Source organism: Canis lupus, chromosome 4, assembly GCF_011100685.1.
Source record: "Canis lupus familiaris isolate Mischka breed German Shepherd chromosome 4, alternate assembly UU_Cfam_GSD_1.0, whole genome shotgun sequence".
In the NCBI taxonomy this organism is placed as follows: Eukaryota; Metazoa; Chordata; class Mammalia; order Carnivora; family Canidae; genus Canis; species Canis lupus.
This window is the reverse complement of record NC_049225.1, coordinates 72,161,745-72,178,588: the sequence shown is the minus strand read 5'-3', so window position 1 is coordinate 72,178,588 and position 16,844 is coordinate 72,161,745. Positions and strand designations below refer to the sequence as shown.

At 36.9% G+C, this 16,844-nt stretch overlaps 1 protein-coding gene and 1 pseudogene across 2 annotated transcripts in view; one reads left to right on the top strand and one right to left on the bottom strand.

Annotated features, from left to right (window-relative positions):
• WDR70 (WD repeat domain 70) overlaps positions 1-16,844 on the top strand; it is a 296,044-nt gene that overhangs the window by 61,999 nt on the left and 217,201 nt on the right. For both annotated transcript variants that reach the window (XM_038535279.1, XM_038535280.1), the window contains one exon: positions 2,943-3,076. In XM_038535279.1, coding sequence (XP_038391207.1) covers positions 2,943-3,076 — 134 coding nt within the window. The remainder of the gene's footprint in view (positions 1-2,942; positions 3,077-16,844) is intronic.
• On the bottom strand, positions 9,075-9,545 carry LOC119871564 (annotated as a pseudogene).

Below are 16,844 nucleotides of genomic sequence, written 5' to 3'. Positions count from 1 at the left end.
TGGGGCTCCATTCCAGGATCCCGAGATCATGACCTGAACTGAAGGTGGATGGTTAACCAATTGAGTTACCTAGGTGCCCCTCAATTAGAGCTTTTAATTGTATTTTTAGGTTACCTAATCTTTTTGCAGTCTTGCCTTTCCCTGCATGTATGTATGTATGTATGTATTTATTTATTTAAATAATAGATTTATTTTTTATTGGTGTTCAATTTGCCAACATACAGAATAACACCCAGTGCTCATCCTGTCAAGTGCCCCCCTCAGTGCCTGCCACCCAGTCACCCCCACGCCCCGCCCTCCTCCCCTTCTACCACCCCTAGTTCGTTTCCCAGAGTTAGGAGTCTTCCATGTTCTGTCTTCCTTCCTGATATTTCCTACCCATTTCTTCTCCCTTCCCCTCTATTCCCTTTCACTATTTATATACCCCAAATGAATGAGAATGAGACCATACAATATTTGTCCTTCTCCGATTGACTTATTTCACTCAGCATAATACCCTCCAGTTCCATCCACGTTGAAGCAAATGGTGGGTATTTGTCATTTCTAATGGCTGAATAATATTCCATTGTATACATAAACCACATCTTTATCCATTCATCTCTTGATGGACACCGAGGCTCCTTCCACAGTTTGGCTTTTGTGGACATTGCTGCTAGAAACATCGGGGTCCCCGCATGTATTTATTTCATCTTGTAAAAACGTCAGAGATTAGCAAGGTGACTCTTTTGCCTGGTCTTATTTATTTATTTATTTATTTTAGTTATTGGAAAATACACATTCACAGAAGTATAGAGAATGCTAAAAGGAGTCCCCATATATTTATTTCTGAGCCTTACCAGTTATCTACACAAGGCTAGCCTTATTTCCTACATTTGACATTTCTAGTACCTGCCCCTGAACCAGTCTACTCACCTTTCCATTCCTTAACAAGACCTAGAGATGGTTTCCTTTGTATCCTACCAGATGATCCAAATCTTTAAGTGGATCATAGCTATGTTCCCTTAAACAGTGTAGCGCCCAGAAAAACTGGTTTAGTGGAGGAAATTTTCCCCTAGAATCCATTTCCAACTTTCACTTTTAAGACTGTAGATAATTTGGTTCTAAGTCATGAGTCACATCCATCTCTCCTTTCATTGATATAGTGACATACTGTTAATTTCTCTTTCCCAATGAAAGAATTCACAGCTAAAGCAAAGAGAACAATTTTTAGGTGAAGAGCTGCTTCTTTTCCAGGTTTCCCTTTGAGCTCATTCTTCCCAGCTTGCACTAAATTCCAAACGACTCCCTGGAAGTTGGAAGCTGCTGGCTCCAAGCAGCCCTTCCCTTTCCCCAAGGACTCAAGACGAATGCCTACAGCTAGTCATCAGTTCTCCTACCCTGACATAGCCCTTTGCCCCTGCTGCTACATGCTGCCAATTACAGTGAGGCAGAGAAGTTTACACCCTTGCATGGAGAACAGGCATTGAACAGACAAGCCACAAATGAATTTGCAGTTTTAAATTGTATTGTAATGGGATGAATACTGGCTCAGTTGGTCACACCAGGAGGAGGACACCTCTTTAATTCTGAAAGGAGAGTAGAAGGATAGAGTGGGCAAGGAACGTAACTAAGTTTGTAGTTGGGGGCAGCCCTGGTGGTGCAGCGGTTTAGCGCTGCCTGCAGCCCAGAGTGTGATCCTGGAGACCTGGGATTGAGTCCCACGTCGGGCTCCCTGCATGGAGCCTGCTTCTCCCTCTGCCTGTGTCTATGCATCTCTCTCTCTCTCTCTCTCTCTCTCTCTCTCTCTCTCTCTCTCTGTGTGTGTGTGTCTCTAATGAATTAAAAAAAAAAAAGTTTGTAGTTGGTAGTAGTGGAAGTCTTCAAAAGCTACTGTTTATTTTTATTTTTGATTGTTTTAGGTTTTAAGACCTAATTGTTCGGGCATAAAAATGACTTCGTTTTCATTTGTATGCTTTCTTAACACATTTAGAGTAGTACATATCTAATTTAACCATAAAGTAGATCATTAACTAATTATATTTATATGTAATGTCCTTATATTCCGAAATCAGTGTTTGCAGGTAGTGACTGGAATGTGTAAAATTATTTTGTAAATATCTGGTGTTAACTCAGTAATTCTATTACATTTAATAACATTTTAAGTCTGTCTGTTAGGAGAACTGATTTATAGTTGCTTCCTTTATATAAAACTTTGATCCTTTTAGTATCTCGAGTGTGTGATAATCACATTATTTCTAATGCATTTTTTTCCTTCTGAGAGGGCAGTCAATCCAGGGACTTCCTGCTTAAGAATAGTGAGTTACCAATTGGGTATTCACGTGTGCATTGGATCTAGGAAAATTCACAGGGAAGGCAGATATTTTATAGAACCAATATAAAAGTGGTATTATAATATAGTCAGTCACTTATAAGTTCAGCTTTTAGAGTAATTGTTTAAGGTAATTATATGAGTTATTTAGCCACATACACAAAATAATTTCTACTTTGTCCTACTTCATTAAGTGGATTTCTTAACATTCCCTTTTGCATTTTTTCATTTTGGTAATTTTAGATTTATGTGGTCTTCTGTTAGTGGTAGTTAAAACATCTCAAAAGGTTTCCTCAGAATTGTTTATTGAAAAAGCTGAATTATTTTTGAAGTTTGATAGATAAATTGGGATGAAGCTGGCAATTAGATTAAAATATTTTTCTTTATTTCAAAAGAAACAGTACTTTTTTGTTGTTGTTTTTAGAAACAGTAGTCCTAATAAGTCAAATAATAGAGGATATACTATTCAGTCCTACTTTTTAGAAGTAAAAACAGCTGGTGAGCTGTACTTCCAATGCCTATAATATAGGTGGTAGGGTTAGAGAAAAGAAATGGAGGTTAATTAGACCATAAGTAGCTTTTCTCCAGTTAAATTTTTTCTTTTCTTTCTTTTCTTTTTTTTTTTTTAAACCAGGTTTCTGCTTTGGGTTTGGATCCCTCAGGTGCCCGTTTGGTGACTGGAGGGTATGACTATGATGTTAAATTTTGGGATTTTGCTGGAATGGATGCTTCTTTTAAGGCATTTCGATCTCTTCAGCCCTGTGAATGGTATGTGTTGCACAACTTAATACCTTCATATTTGAAGATGGAGTACTGTTATCATTTGAATTTCATTTGTGATGCTTTGTACCAAAATACACTGTTTATATGACTATGTGTTACACCTTCATTATTTGGATAAAAGAAAAATGTACCTTAAATTTCTTTCCTTCAGGTTTATTAACCTAAATTTTAAAGATGTTTTCAATCTTTTGTTGTTTTGTAAAAAATATTTGTATTTAGAGATTATTACCTTGCCTAGTTTAATACTCCAGTAAATACCATGTAATGTTATATATGTGTGTACGATGTATGTTAAGCCAATAACCAGGTGTTAGTCAGTGCTGCACTGTGCAGGTATGGTCAGCTAGCATGATATCGGAAAGGGCTTTACATGTTGCTACCACAAGCCACCCTCTTACTTCTGTTTTTGACTATATCTGGTCTTTTAGTATATTGGATATCAAAAATAGATTTTTACGGGTGAAACTGATACCTTGTTAACTTGTATAATGTATATTGTAAATGAGTTCTTATTGACTAACTGTACATATTCACCATATGTGAATTAGCTGAAATTACTTAGACCCCGTTTTCTACTTTTATATGAGTGGGGCTTAAGAATCTAGTTTACCGGGCAGCCCCAGTGGCCCAGCGTTCTGGTGCCGCCTTCAGCCTGGGGTGTGATTCTGGAGACCCGGGATCGAGTCCCACGTCAGGCTCTCTGCATAGAGCTTGCTTCTCTCCCTGTGTCTCTGCCTCCCTCCGTCCCTCCCTCTCTCCCTCTCTCTCTGTCATGAATAAATAAATAAAATCTTAAAAAAAAAAAGAATCTAGTTTACCTTTAACTTGAACTCTTAAGGATGATGGTTTTTGCTAAACCTTGTGTCTACCTGGAAACTCTGGATTCTGTCAACTGTATGGATAAAGTTCCTGTTTCTGGGCTATTGGGTGTTTGCTTTTAGTGAACCTTTCATGAAAGTGGTGGTTGGAGTGTCTGAAAGGCTAGAGAGCTGAGATTTTTCTTAATCCTGCGGAATATATGTGAATTGTTTTTGCTTACTTGCTCATAACTGCGTAGATAACCAATGTCTGTATGTAACTCAGAATTGGTTCTAAGACCTCAGTTTCTCTGGCAGCTGCAGTTATCTAGCAAAATAACCTAAAAGTTATACTAAACATGGCCCTGATCAGTTTTGTACAAATCATAATGATTTGTAAATTTTGAAGTCCTAATTCTTAATTCTTAAGCAGATTTCTGATCAGTTGGAAAGGAAAAAAAACTTTTAAAAATGGAGTGTCTCCAATGACGACTATATTTAATTAAAACTCTTGGGATCCCTGGGTGGCGCAGCGGTTTGGCGCCTGCCTTTGGCCCAGGGCCGGATCCGGGAGACCCTGGATCGATTCCCACGTCGGGCTCCCGGTGCATGGAGCCTGCTTCTCCCTCTGCCTGTGTCTCTGCCTCTCTCTCTCTCTCTCTCTCTCTCTCTGTGTGACTATCATAAATAAAAATAAAAATTAAAAAAAAATATTTAATTAAAACTCTTATTGTCTAAAATTATAACTTGATATCTTGAGTTAGTATGACGACTTTTAAAAAATATACTTAAAGTACAATATTATATATTTTATTCCCATGCGATACTCTCTCGATTCATATAAGGATTGTATTCCCCTTCTACTTTTACGACCACAAACTACTTTTACGACTACAAACTCACTTGTTCAGGATTATTCAGTAGTCTATTAATGATTAGCTCTGAATAGAATCATGTCCCATGAGTCTCAAGGCAGTGTTCTATTACTAAACTTGTCATTTGCTACACTGAGGTAGTTGAAAATGCAGAAAAACCCAAGAATAAGCTTATTTTCTCTTCTATAATTAAATTGTATTCTTTATCTAATAGTGAGCTATCAAAGGGTAGATGGGAATAAACAGAATTCTTGACAGTCTGTACAAGATTAATATAAACTCTAGTACAATAAACATTATAGTATAGTGAATGTTACTATTTTAAATCATGAGAACTGTTTAACTTTGCTGTCATTTGCCCCTAACTTCCTAGTAATGTGATTCTTTTTATGACAATAGGTATTTTTTTTACTTAATGTGTATTTTATATTTATATATACATCCATCTGTAATTCACTTTTGCCTGTGAAAAATTTCAAGCGTAGAGAAAAATGGATTACTGTAATAGCCCTCTACCCTTTTACCTAGATTTAATAGCTACATTTTTCTGTATTTGCTTTATCTCATTTTTGTTATTTTTGAAATATTTAAAAGTAAAGAAATGCATAACTTTCACTTTGAAATAAATATAGACATTTTCCTATATAAATAGAGCTCCAATTATTCTAACAGATTTATTTAGAACTTCTTAATATTTCTAATGATCATTTTATATTTAAATTTCCCCAATTGGCTCTCAAAATGTATTTTAATGCTGGTTTGTCAAACATAGATCTAATAAAGTAATGTCACATTTATTGTGTACCTCTCTTACATATCTTTTAATCTAGAACAAGGTTTCCTTTCAAACCATTGTCTTTCTCATAATACTTTATTAAATGGTCTGTTGTACTTCATAAGATTCTTCCTCCCTGAATTTTTTTGTAATTGCTTCTTTATTGTATCATTTAACTTATTTCTTTGTCTCAAGTATTTCCTGTAGAAGATCCAAAGGCTTGATCATAATCTCTACTGTATAACATCAAGTGCATGTATTGTCTACTTGTTGCTATTTGTGACTAGCAATTAAGATTGATCCCTGGATTAAGTTGGTGACATCTGATTCCTCCATTGTAAAGTTAATATTATGTTATATACTTGAGATAAGTAAGAGCTTTGTGGGGAGATAGTTGGCAGCATGGAAATATCTAGATTCTTATCATTGCGTCACTTAATGTTTTGCACCCATTGATTATTCATACCTGACTCAGTTCTCTCATTGAGGGTTGTGAGTTGGTGATTTTCTGAATTCCATTATTTCATCTACATTTATTTGTTGATGTTCTTCTAAGAGAACTTTTCCATATTAACTTGTGTTATTTGGTTACACTAAAATACAGTTCTGCTGTTAGAAGGCAGTATAAATACTTGGTTATTTAACTACCCATTTTTAGTTCAGGGGTTGGTAGTGATAAATGAGTTGTTGCTGTTATTGGTGGTGATGTTTTTCTCTTTTTCCTTTTTGAGTGGCAGGATTTATGACTTTAAAATTTTCATGTGTTCCAGTCAGTTGTAGTCATTATTCTTTTTGATGTTTAAATTGTCCCACATTTGGCCAGGGGAGTCCTTGATTGCTATGTAGTTTTGGCATGAACTCATTAGACTTTAAAAGCTTACTTATTTTCCTGGCATAACATGATGTAAGCTTCCTGGTACATTCTTTTCCAGGTCCTAGAATCAGCATTTCCCTATGGAGATCTTTTTTTTTTTAAGTGAGAGTGGTGCTTAGAGGCCAAATTTGAATATTATACCTGCTCATTAATAGTGGGGTATCATTCTTCTTGACCTTTTCAGTGAAAAGAAGTAGAAAATACAGATGTGTGTGTGTATAAGTGACAAGGTCATTTGATATTTCCATTTAAAAATTTTAGTGAACTTTAACTTTAGAATATTTTATAATTTACAGAAAAGCTGCAATGATCATCCAGAGTTCAGGTATACCCCTCACTCAGTTTCCTCTATTATTAGCATTTTATATTATTATGGTACATTTATGACAAGTAAACCAACATTGGTACATTACTATGAACCAAACTCCAAACTGTATTTGCATTTGACTGTTCCTTCCACTAATATGCCTTCCAAGACACCATACATTTAGTATTCATGTCTGTTTAGTCTTCTCTGGTTTATGATGGCTTCTCAGTCTTTCTTGTTTTTCCTGATTCTGACAGTTTTGAGGTGGTACAGTTAGGTATTTTCTAGAATGTTTCTTGATTTGTTTTTTTGTTTTTTTTTATGATGTTTTTCTTATGGTTAGACTGGGACTCTGGATCTTGGGGATGAATATCACAGAGGTGAATTTCCATTTGCTGTTCTTTAGTAAAGAAGTAAGTAAGTGCTGCTCACATTTGGGAAGTAGAAAATCTAAGCTCCACCTCCTGGAGGGGTAGTATTTACATAAACTACTTGGAATTCTTTGAGGAAGAATTGTCTCTTCTTCCCCATTTACTTACTTACCTGCTTGCTTGCTTATTTATTTATTTATTTATTTATTTATTTATTTATTTATTTTTAAAATATTTTATTTATTTATTCATGAGAGACACAGACTGAGAGAGGGACACAGGCAGAGGGAGAAGCAGGCTCCACACAAGGAGCCCGATGTGGGACTTGATCCCGGGACTCCAGGATCACACCCTGGACCGAAGGCAGGCACTAAACTGCTGAGCCACCCAGGGATCCCCATTCCCCATTTATTTATATGTTTAACCAGTTATTTCTACCAGTCTTTACTCGTTGATATTTATTTTATATCTTGGGTTATAAGCCAATATAATGTTATTTATTTTGTAGCCATTGATAGCTCTTGCAGTTTGGCCCATGCAATCCTTTCTTTGATAGGATTCTTTTTTTTTTTTTTTTTGAGTACTTTTTACATTTTGGTACTTTTTTTTTTTTTTTAAAGATTTTATTTATTTATTCATGAGAATACACAGAGAGGAGAGAGAGAGGCAGAGACACAGGCAGAGGGAGAAGCAGGCTCCATGCAGGGAGCCCGATGTGGGACTCGATCCTGGGTCTCCAGGATCACTCCCTGAGCTGTAGGTGGCGCTAAACCGCTGAGCCACTGGGGCTGCCCCATTTTGGTACTCTTAAATGCTCCAGACTCATCTTGTATTGTCCCTGCCCCAGTCCCAGAATCAGTCATATTTGCTAGGAGAATGGTATCTGAGAACAGGATGTTGGTTCTTGGAGTGCTTGTTGCTCCTAGGAGTCAGGAGTTCATATCCATGTCTCTGACTCTAATCCAGTGTCTGTTGGTTCATTCTAGCCTTCCTCCTCCTTAGAAACCTTCACTTTCTAACAGTGAAAACCCTGATTTTCACCAAACATCATTTCTTTGTTTAACTGAAGTATGTGTATAAAACAGTTGCAGAATGGTTAAGCTGTATCTCTACTCCATTTTTTTTAAAGTCTCTTTTAACTTTTTAAATTAAAATTTCACACTGAGAAATTATTGATGAGATTATTGGTGAGATTATTGATTTGGAATTAAATCTAAAGGCAAGCTCTCCACTCTGTCATCCACTCAAGTGGGACAAATAGTGGGAGAGGCAGCGTGGCTATGGAGAATCAGGGCCCCTGCTAGGTAGAGCTGGAGTCTGTGACCCAAGCCAGCTCTTTAGTTCTACACAAGCCCCACACATGTAGCTGGAAGCTGGTGATACCAGGAGAGGCAAGGAACTGCAAGGCCACTGAGGAACCAGCCAATAAGTCAGGGCATGGGGAGCTTGTGTTAATAAGGAGGCCTCGACACCTTCAGCTGGTGAGTGCTTCTGGGAGCCCCTGCTGTAGATCTCTTTGGAATGGATCCTTTTCTGATTCCAGAAGGCATGATCTTTGAGGGAGTCAGTTAGCAGATACCTCATGACTGCAAGATCACATCACCTGGCTTCCAAGCACCTATCATGGGACTGGGGATGAAGGAAGAGATGCTAGCCCAAGGGAGGATTCTTTGGGTCTTTCTTACTGACCCCAAAACCTCAGTCCGCTGGCTGGTTCTCACATTACATTAGTTATATTTATATAGTAATATATATCATAGTTATATATTAAAAAGAGAAAAACTTACCTGAAGAGAAACTCCTGAAGGACCCAGGTGCCTCAGGAAGTTTATTGTCCCCTCACCTCCCTCAAATTCTTTTATAAAATCATCCAGGGTGAATGAACTTCAGGAAACCCCCCACACCCCTCACTTTCGCCCTCCTGTGTCCCCACGACCTGGACTAACCCCTAGCTCCAGCCCAGCGTATGTACTAACCAGTCTTATTACTGGCCATCTGTTGCAGCCATGGCTTTCTGCCAGATGCCCCTCTACTGTGTTCCTGGGGACCAAGTTGGCTGTGGGTGATGGAGGTGGGTGGGATCCAAGTGGCTTGGTGGCTGGATGGGGACCAGGCGCAGAAGGGGCTGAAGTTTGCAGGAGGGGAGCAGGTCACAGCTGTCATGGGGCTGTTGCTGCTCTGAAAGCCCTCAGAGGCATGACGCTTGGAGAACATGGCCAGTGGATCAGGCAAGTTGGGTGGTATGTATGGCAGGTGGGTTGCTGGGGGTACACGTGATCTGGTGGCGATGGTGGCTGTTGGGAATGGTGGTTTCTTAGAAAAATCACTGAGGGCGAGCTCCGCTGCCAGTGCACCACCTGCAGCAGCTGTTTGCCTGGTTGGCAGTGCAACCCACGGCCAGCATGAACTGGTTGATCATGACCTGGTGCCATAGCTGGTCCATGTTCACCAACATGGCTCTGGGCATGCACGTGATCCTGGCTGGATGATGTGGGAAGCCTGTGGCTTGTGCTAGCCAACAGCAACAGCCTGCTGCAGACCCTCACTGCCCACCACCCACCCAGGACTGTCCTGCCACACCTGCTCTAATTTAAATTTAATGTTATAGAATATTTATGTAATGTCTTTGATTGTTTTATACTTAAAATCAAAGATAGGACATGTTTTTGAGAAAAGACTTACTGGTCAAGAGAACAGAGCCCAATACAAGGCTCTATCTCAAGACCCCCTCAAGATTTTTCTATCACATGATAGGGTTTTCAACAATTTGTTAATCATTTGTCTTAAATGTTCAACCTTTTCATGTGATTGAATTGTTTTTTCATTGTTTCTTTAAAATTATTATTCTTACTTGATTTATAAATTTAAAATAAATTTCCATTTCAGAAATTCACCAAAGATTCATAATTGAAGACAGAGTTGTTTTTGATCATGTATTAGAGATCATCTTCCCAAAGCCATTGTGTGAGTGGGCACATAGCAGAACTGGTCTGCTTTAGTAACATCTGAGATTGCACATTACAGATTTCTCAAATTGAGTTTTATGGGCATACTTTTATTTAGGAGCTCATGAATTTCTTTCATTAATTTAAAATTTTTGTTCTTTTGTTTTGATTATCTTTGGCTCACCCCTAGTGCCTCTATCTGTTTACCTGTGTTTTTAAAATTATTTGGGCTTATGTGCTATTTTCACTTATAGTTGCCATGGCCTAATGAAAAAGGAATGGAGACATACATCATACATAAATGCTCTGGTACCAAGTGAAGGTTTGTTTTGTCATGAAGTGATGTATGAACAAATTTTTTCACAGTAGTTATAAAAGAGACAATTGATGGGAAAATTGAGTCATCACTGGAACACAGTAAAATAGGCATGTGCTATAAGCAGGCAATAAATATTCATTAACTAGCTGATCTGAAGGTAGGTTAGAGGACTTGGGTAGGGGGATGTAATTAATTTGTTCCGCAATAAAGAGGTTGTTTCATTCTGTATGATATTGTTTTAGCAAACATCTTAAAATTAATTTGAATTCTATTGGAACTTTTGTTTTGATATTTACTTAAAAATCACTTTTTTTGAGGTATAATTATATATCATAAAATTCATTATAGGTGTGCAATTCAATAATTGTTAGTAAACTTACAGAGTTGTGCATCCAGTAGTACCACAGTCTGATTTCCATCACCCTAAAATAAAGTCTCTTGCCCATTTGTGGTCACTCTTCATTTCCACCTCCAGCCTTAGGCAGCTGCTGATCTATCTTCTATCTCTATTGATTTGGTTTTTCTGGACATTTCATATAAATGGAATCATACAATATATGGTCTCTCGTATCTGGCCTCTTAGCATGTTTTTGAGGTTCATCTATGTTGTGGGACATATCTGTACTTTGTCCCCCCCCCCTTTTTTTTTTAAAGATTTTATTTATTTATTCATGAGAGAGAGAGAGAGAGAGAGAGAGAGAGGGAGAGAGGCAGAGACACAGGCGGAGGGAGAAGCAGGCTCCATGCAGGGAGCCTGACGTGGGACTTGACCCCGGGTCTCCAGGATCAGGCCCTGGGCTGAAGACAGCACTAAACTGCTGAGCCACCTGGGCTGCCCCATGTTCCTTTTTTATGATCAAATAGTATTCCATTTTGTATTTATATATGTATTTATACACATGGCATTTTTTTTTGTCCATTTACCAGTTGGTGGGCACATTTGTGTTATTTCCACATTTTGGTTATTATGAATAATGCTGCTATGAACATTTGTGTACAAGTCTTGGAATGAGCATATGTTTCCATTTTCTTTCTTAGGTTGATAGTACCTAGATTGGGAATTGATATATCATATGGTAAATTTATGTTTAATATATTAGTAACCTGACAAACTGTTCTCCAGAGTGACTGCACCATTTATATTTGTACTAGCAGTATATAAGGATTCCAGTGTTTCTATATCATCACCATCATGTTACTCTCTTTTTGATGATAGTCATTCCTGTGGGTGTGGACAGGTTAGTGTTTAGTTTTAAAATTCATTGTGAATTTACAGTTTTATAAGACTTGTAAGGATAGGGACACTTGTCACATGTTTATATGCAGTTAAATGATAAAAATGATTTGTCATCACAAAATGATCTCTAATCTATTCTCCCATCAAAAGGAAGGTGTTATTACTCACATTTGAAAAATACTGACCTAAGACATTGAAAAAAGGTTCAATTGTGGAACAACCCTCAAAGTATGTAGAGTTTAAAAAGCACAGTAGAGTATATGTGTGTGTGTGTGTGTGTGTGTGTATATATATATATTTAAAGAATAGTATATAGTTTTTTTTAAAGCTTGGAAAAATATGTACTGTTTGCTTATATATGTATAAAATATTTCTGGAAATAACACTGGTTGTCTATAGGGAAAAACTGGTTATCTGGGAGACCAAGATGGGAGGGAAATGTGTTGTTACTTGTACAGTTTAAATCTTTTGAGTGTTAACTAACAGGTGTATATATTACTTATTTAATCCAGGAATAAATATTTTTATTTTGTTAAAGAACAAAGAAGATATCTTCTGTTTGCATAATAGTTTACGGAGTCTGGCTGACTTCTTTATATCAGTTAATTCTCATAACTGCCGTGAGTCATAGGTACATTTATTATCCCTATCTTACAGATGTGGAAATGGGGGGTTACAGAGATTAATTAATTAGCCTAAGGTCACAGAAAGTGATAGACCGAGGATTTGAATGCAGACATTCTAACTGTGGAGCATGTACCATTAATCATTGCGTTATACAAAAGCACGGAAGGAATTGAAACCATTTAGAATAAGTGCTATTAGAAAGGGTCAAGGGTGTGTGTATTTCCTTAATTCCTTTATTTGTAAGCCTTACATATGTCAATACTGTATTCACTGCCTGTGTGATATAACTCAAGTAATAATGTTTTGGCTTTCAGGGAAAGTTTTTTATTACTTTACAGCTGATATTTGTGCAGCATAATAGTTCATTTCACATAATTGCATGATAGATTAGTGATTTATTTAGGCATCTGTACTTTCTCTGTGTGCATTATCAATTAGTTTGAAAAAGAATGAAGATGGACAGAGATTCCCCTCGCAAACCTGGACCCATGATCTGTGTAAGAGTTGATGTGTAAGGAAGCAGAGTTACATAAATTTCAGTATTCATGTGATTGTGTCTCTTTATTTGATACGAGTTCATTAATTGAATTCAAGTTAATGACAACATATATTTGAACTTCTTATACTTATTAGTGAATTGTTAAACTTGCTTTATGACTTTATTATATATATTAATATGTTTCTAAGCTGCTAGATTTTGCAAATTTTAGAGTAACCATAAACCCATATATGACTTTTTCCCCCATGGACATCACTGATCAGTAGCATCTTTAATTGGGCTCTGCTTGAGATACAAGGTAGACTATCACATCCATCTATCCTCCTTCAGACTTGCATATAGCAAGCTTTTATTTATTTGTAACTAATCTTGGATATCACCAGTAAAAAGGAAAAAGCTGGAAAGTAAAATGCCTTTAGTTGTAATATTAGGTTGATAAAATTACAATCATTCTCATATGTCAGGATAGTCCTAAGCATGGATAAGACTTCTTGTGGTTTACTAACTGGAGCAAGGTTGTTGACCTGGTCTGTATGAAGATCAGATGAGGCTATGTATGTCAATAGAAAGCTTTAATAGGTGGTGAAAAGGTAGGTGGGAAAAAAGCACAATTAATATTCTCTGATAAACAGTATGTACCTGAATATATTTTCCTTTTCTCTTTGATATTTGCTTTGTAAAATTATATGATTTTTAAGGATTTTTTTAAACTTAATTTCCTGGGTTTCTGCTGCCTTCTGTAACTGTCATCAAGTTACATAATTTGTGAATTTTATCTTGTTAACTAAACATCAGTGAACTCTTGTACTGTGTCTCAACTTAAATGTCAGCTCCTCAAAAGAGCTCTTTCCTGAGCATCCCATCACAAAGTAGCTTCTCTCCATTGCCATTACTCTGTTCATTGCTCTGATTTATTTCCTTTACAGTAGTTAGCACTATCACACAATCTGTTTTTCACATTGTTTACTTGTATTCCAGTATGTGGAATAGTGCCAGGAAGATAATGGGAAGTTATTTTTTGCTAAATAAGTTGTAAATAGTAGAATATTCTCATATTTTTCTTAAAGAGTTTCTTGTAGGGGCGCCTGGGTGGTACAGTGTCAGTTAAGTTTCTGAGTCTTAGTTTTGACTCAGGACATGATCTCAGCTCAGGGTCGTGAGATTGAGCCTTGAGTTGGGAATCTCTCCCTCTCTCCCTCTGATCCTCCTGCTTGTGGGCCACTCTCTCTCTCTCTCTCATATTTTTTTTTTAAAGTTTCTTGTTGTATAGAGTAAAAGACTATTTTCACCAAGTGTACCTACCTTTCATAAAGAGAGGAAGGATAAAGATTTCTTTTCCTGGAAGACCTAAACTCTTTGGCTTAAACCCTATCAGTTAAGGGTAAATAGGAACAGGCAGCTTTTGAAATCTATAGCTCTGCACTGTTGGTAATGCATTGAACATCAGGCTTTAGGCTGATCTGTTTACCTCTTTTTTTTTTTTTTTTTAAGATTTAATTCTATTTATTCATGAGAGACACACACAAAGAGAGAGAGGCAGAGACACAGGCAGAGGGAGAAGCAGACTCCATGCAGGGAGCCTGACGTGGGACTCAATCCCAGGTCTCCAGGATCACACCCCGGGCTAAAGGCAGCGCTAAACCGCTGAGCCCCGGGGCTGCCCTGTTTACCTCTTTTAAAAAACGAAAATAGGGCAGCCCGGGTGGCTCAGTGGTTTAGTGCCGCCTTCAGCTCAGGGCCTGATCCTGGAGACCTGGGATCGAGTCCCACGTCAGGCTCCCTGCATGGAGCTTGCTTCTCCCTCTGCCTGTGTCTCTGCCCCGCCCCCCCCCCCCATGAATACATACATAAAAAAATCTTGAAACAAAACAAAACAAAACAAAACAAAAAAACCCCCCAAAACAACAGCATGTATTCTTAAGGTAACTGGCTAATGAGTTTTATTGCATTTTATGATTTCTATTCATTGTGTATTAAAATTGATTGCCATTGAGCTATGATTTCCACTTTTGGAAATGGTGTTTGCATTTCTTGGCATATATGTGTTCATTCCTTTGGTTAAATAATTCAGAGTTCAAAGAAAAATAATGCTTTTTTTCTAGTACTTTTCCCTTCCTAGATTAACCCTAGATTCAGAAATTAAAAAATTTCTGTTACTAGAAATTAGAATGTATGAATCAGTGCTCTAGCCATTGGGCATTATACACCATCTTCTCTGCTAATTCAGCTGAGCTTGTGTCATAACTGTCAATTTTAATGGAGTGAGGGGGAAACCTCACTACTTTCCCAGGCTTCCATTTAAGTGTTTTCCCTGCTTTCTTTTTCTGTAGCAGACTGATTTATGTAAAATTCAATTTATTAATTAAATATTACCATGGAGTGTGTGATGGGTAACAGTGTGGATTCTGGGTCATGTAAGTCTGAATTTGAATTCTGTCTTGGTCGGTTCATTTGCTGTGTGAGTAGGCATGTTATTTTATCACTTTGTTGGTTTCCTAGCCTACAAAATAGATTTAACTATCCATTTCTTCGGGTGTGATAATACTCCAATGCAGCCCAGTGTTGGGCACTTGGTTAAGCAGCATTCAGTGATATCAGTTCTTATTATCTTAGTAATTTAATGTGAAAGAATTTTAGTACAGATTAAAATTCTGAGGGTACAGATTCTCACAGGTTGATATCCCTCCTACCTTTCAAGTATTATTTCCTATTACTAAGTTTTCATTAGTAACATAAAATTGGATTGTACCTCTGTTTGGATAGTTGTTTAGGCTATTTTCTCTGCTGTTCTCCGTTCTTTAAGAGTACTGACTATCCAGTTTTGATTCTCTGTTTCTCTTTTCCATTTGCCTTTTCTTCTTTCAGACTCTTTATCTCTGTCTCCCCCACCTTTCCACCCCCCCATCTGTGAAAATCCCTTAAACCAACCTACTTTACTAAGTTCTTACTATAACTCAGTTCCTCATTGGTTTTAATGAACTTTTAAGTCATAGTTATTCAGCCATAATTTATTTACAGTAAAATTTATTCTTTTCAAGTGTAGTTCTAGGAGTTCTGAGAAATGCATACAATCATACTACCAGCACCACAGTCAAGATAAAGAACATTTCATTATCCCCAAAGTTCCCTCCAGTCACTTTGTGGTCAGTCTCTTTTCCTGACAATGATCTGATTTTGTTGCTGCCTCTCTCTGTAGATTTTATCCTTTTCATTGCTGTGTAGTATTCCTCATATGAATACACTACAGGTTGTTTATCTGATCATTAGTTAGACATTTGGGTTGCTTCCGGGTTTTAGATATTTGAATGAAACTACTGTAAATATTTCTGTACAGGTCTTTTTTTTGATAAATGTTTTAATTTCCTTGACAAATAGAGTGAATTTGGAGTGAATTGTTGGCTTATATGCTATGTGAATATTAACTTTATAAGAAATTGCCAAGCTTTTCTAAAGTGTCTGTACCATTTTGCTTTCTAAGCTGCAAGGTATGAGTTTTAATTATTTTACATCCTTAGGTGTACTTGGTGGTATCAATACTTTAAAATTTAGCCATCGTTTTGGGTATGTAGTGATATGTAAATGGTTTTAATTTGAATTTCCATGATTAATGTGATGTTGAACATCTTTTTATGTCTTTCATTATATATGTCTTCTCTAGTGAGCTGTCCAAATCTTTTGCCCGTTTGAAAAATTGAGTTGTTCTTCTCAGGTTGGTTTATAAAGTTCTTTGTAAGATTTGTGTATCATAAAAATTTCCTCTCAGTCTGAAGCTTGCTTTTTATTTTCATAATAGTGTCTTTTGAAAAGCAGCCTTAATGTATTTTTACATATTGTTTTCTGTCCTTGACTGTTTTCTGCTCTAAACCACGTGTTCTTGAAAGTTTTTTTAGATGGAAAGACACATTTAAATGTTTATTAAATAAAAAACATATTTAAAAAAATTCCCCTTTGTAATATATAACTTACATGTTTACATTTCAGTTACTAGGGAAAAATTTAGGAGGTTATATCTTGTGCATGGTGTACTCTGTGGGGGAAGAGAAGAACTTTCACTTTCTACTTTTCCATGACATGACAAACAGTATAATTACTGTTATAGTTAAAAGGATATTTTATGCTTAGGAAAA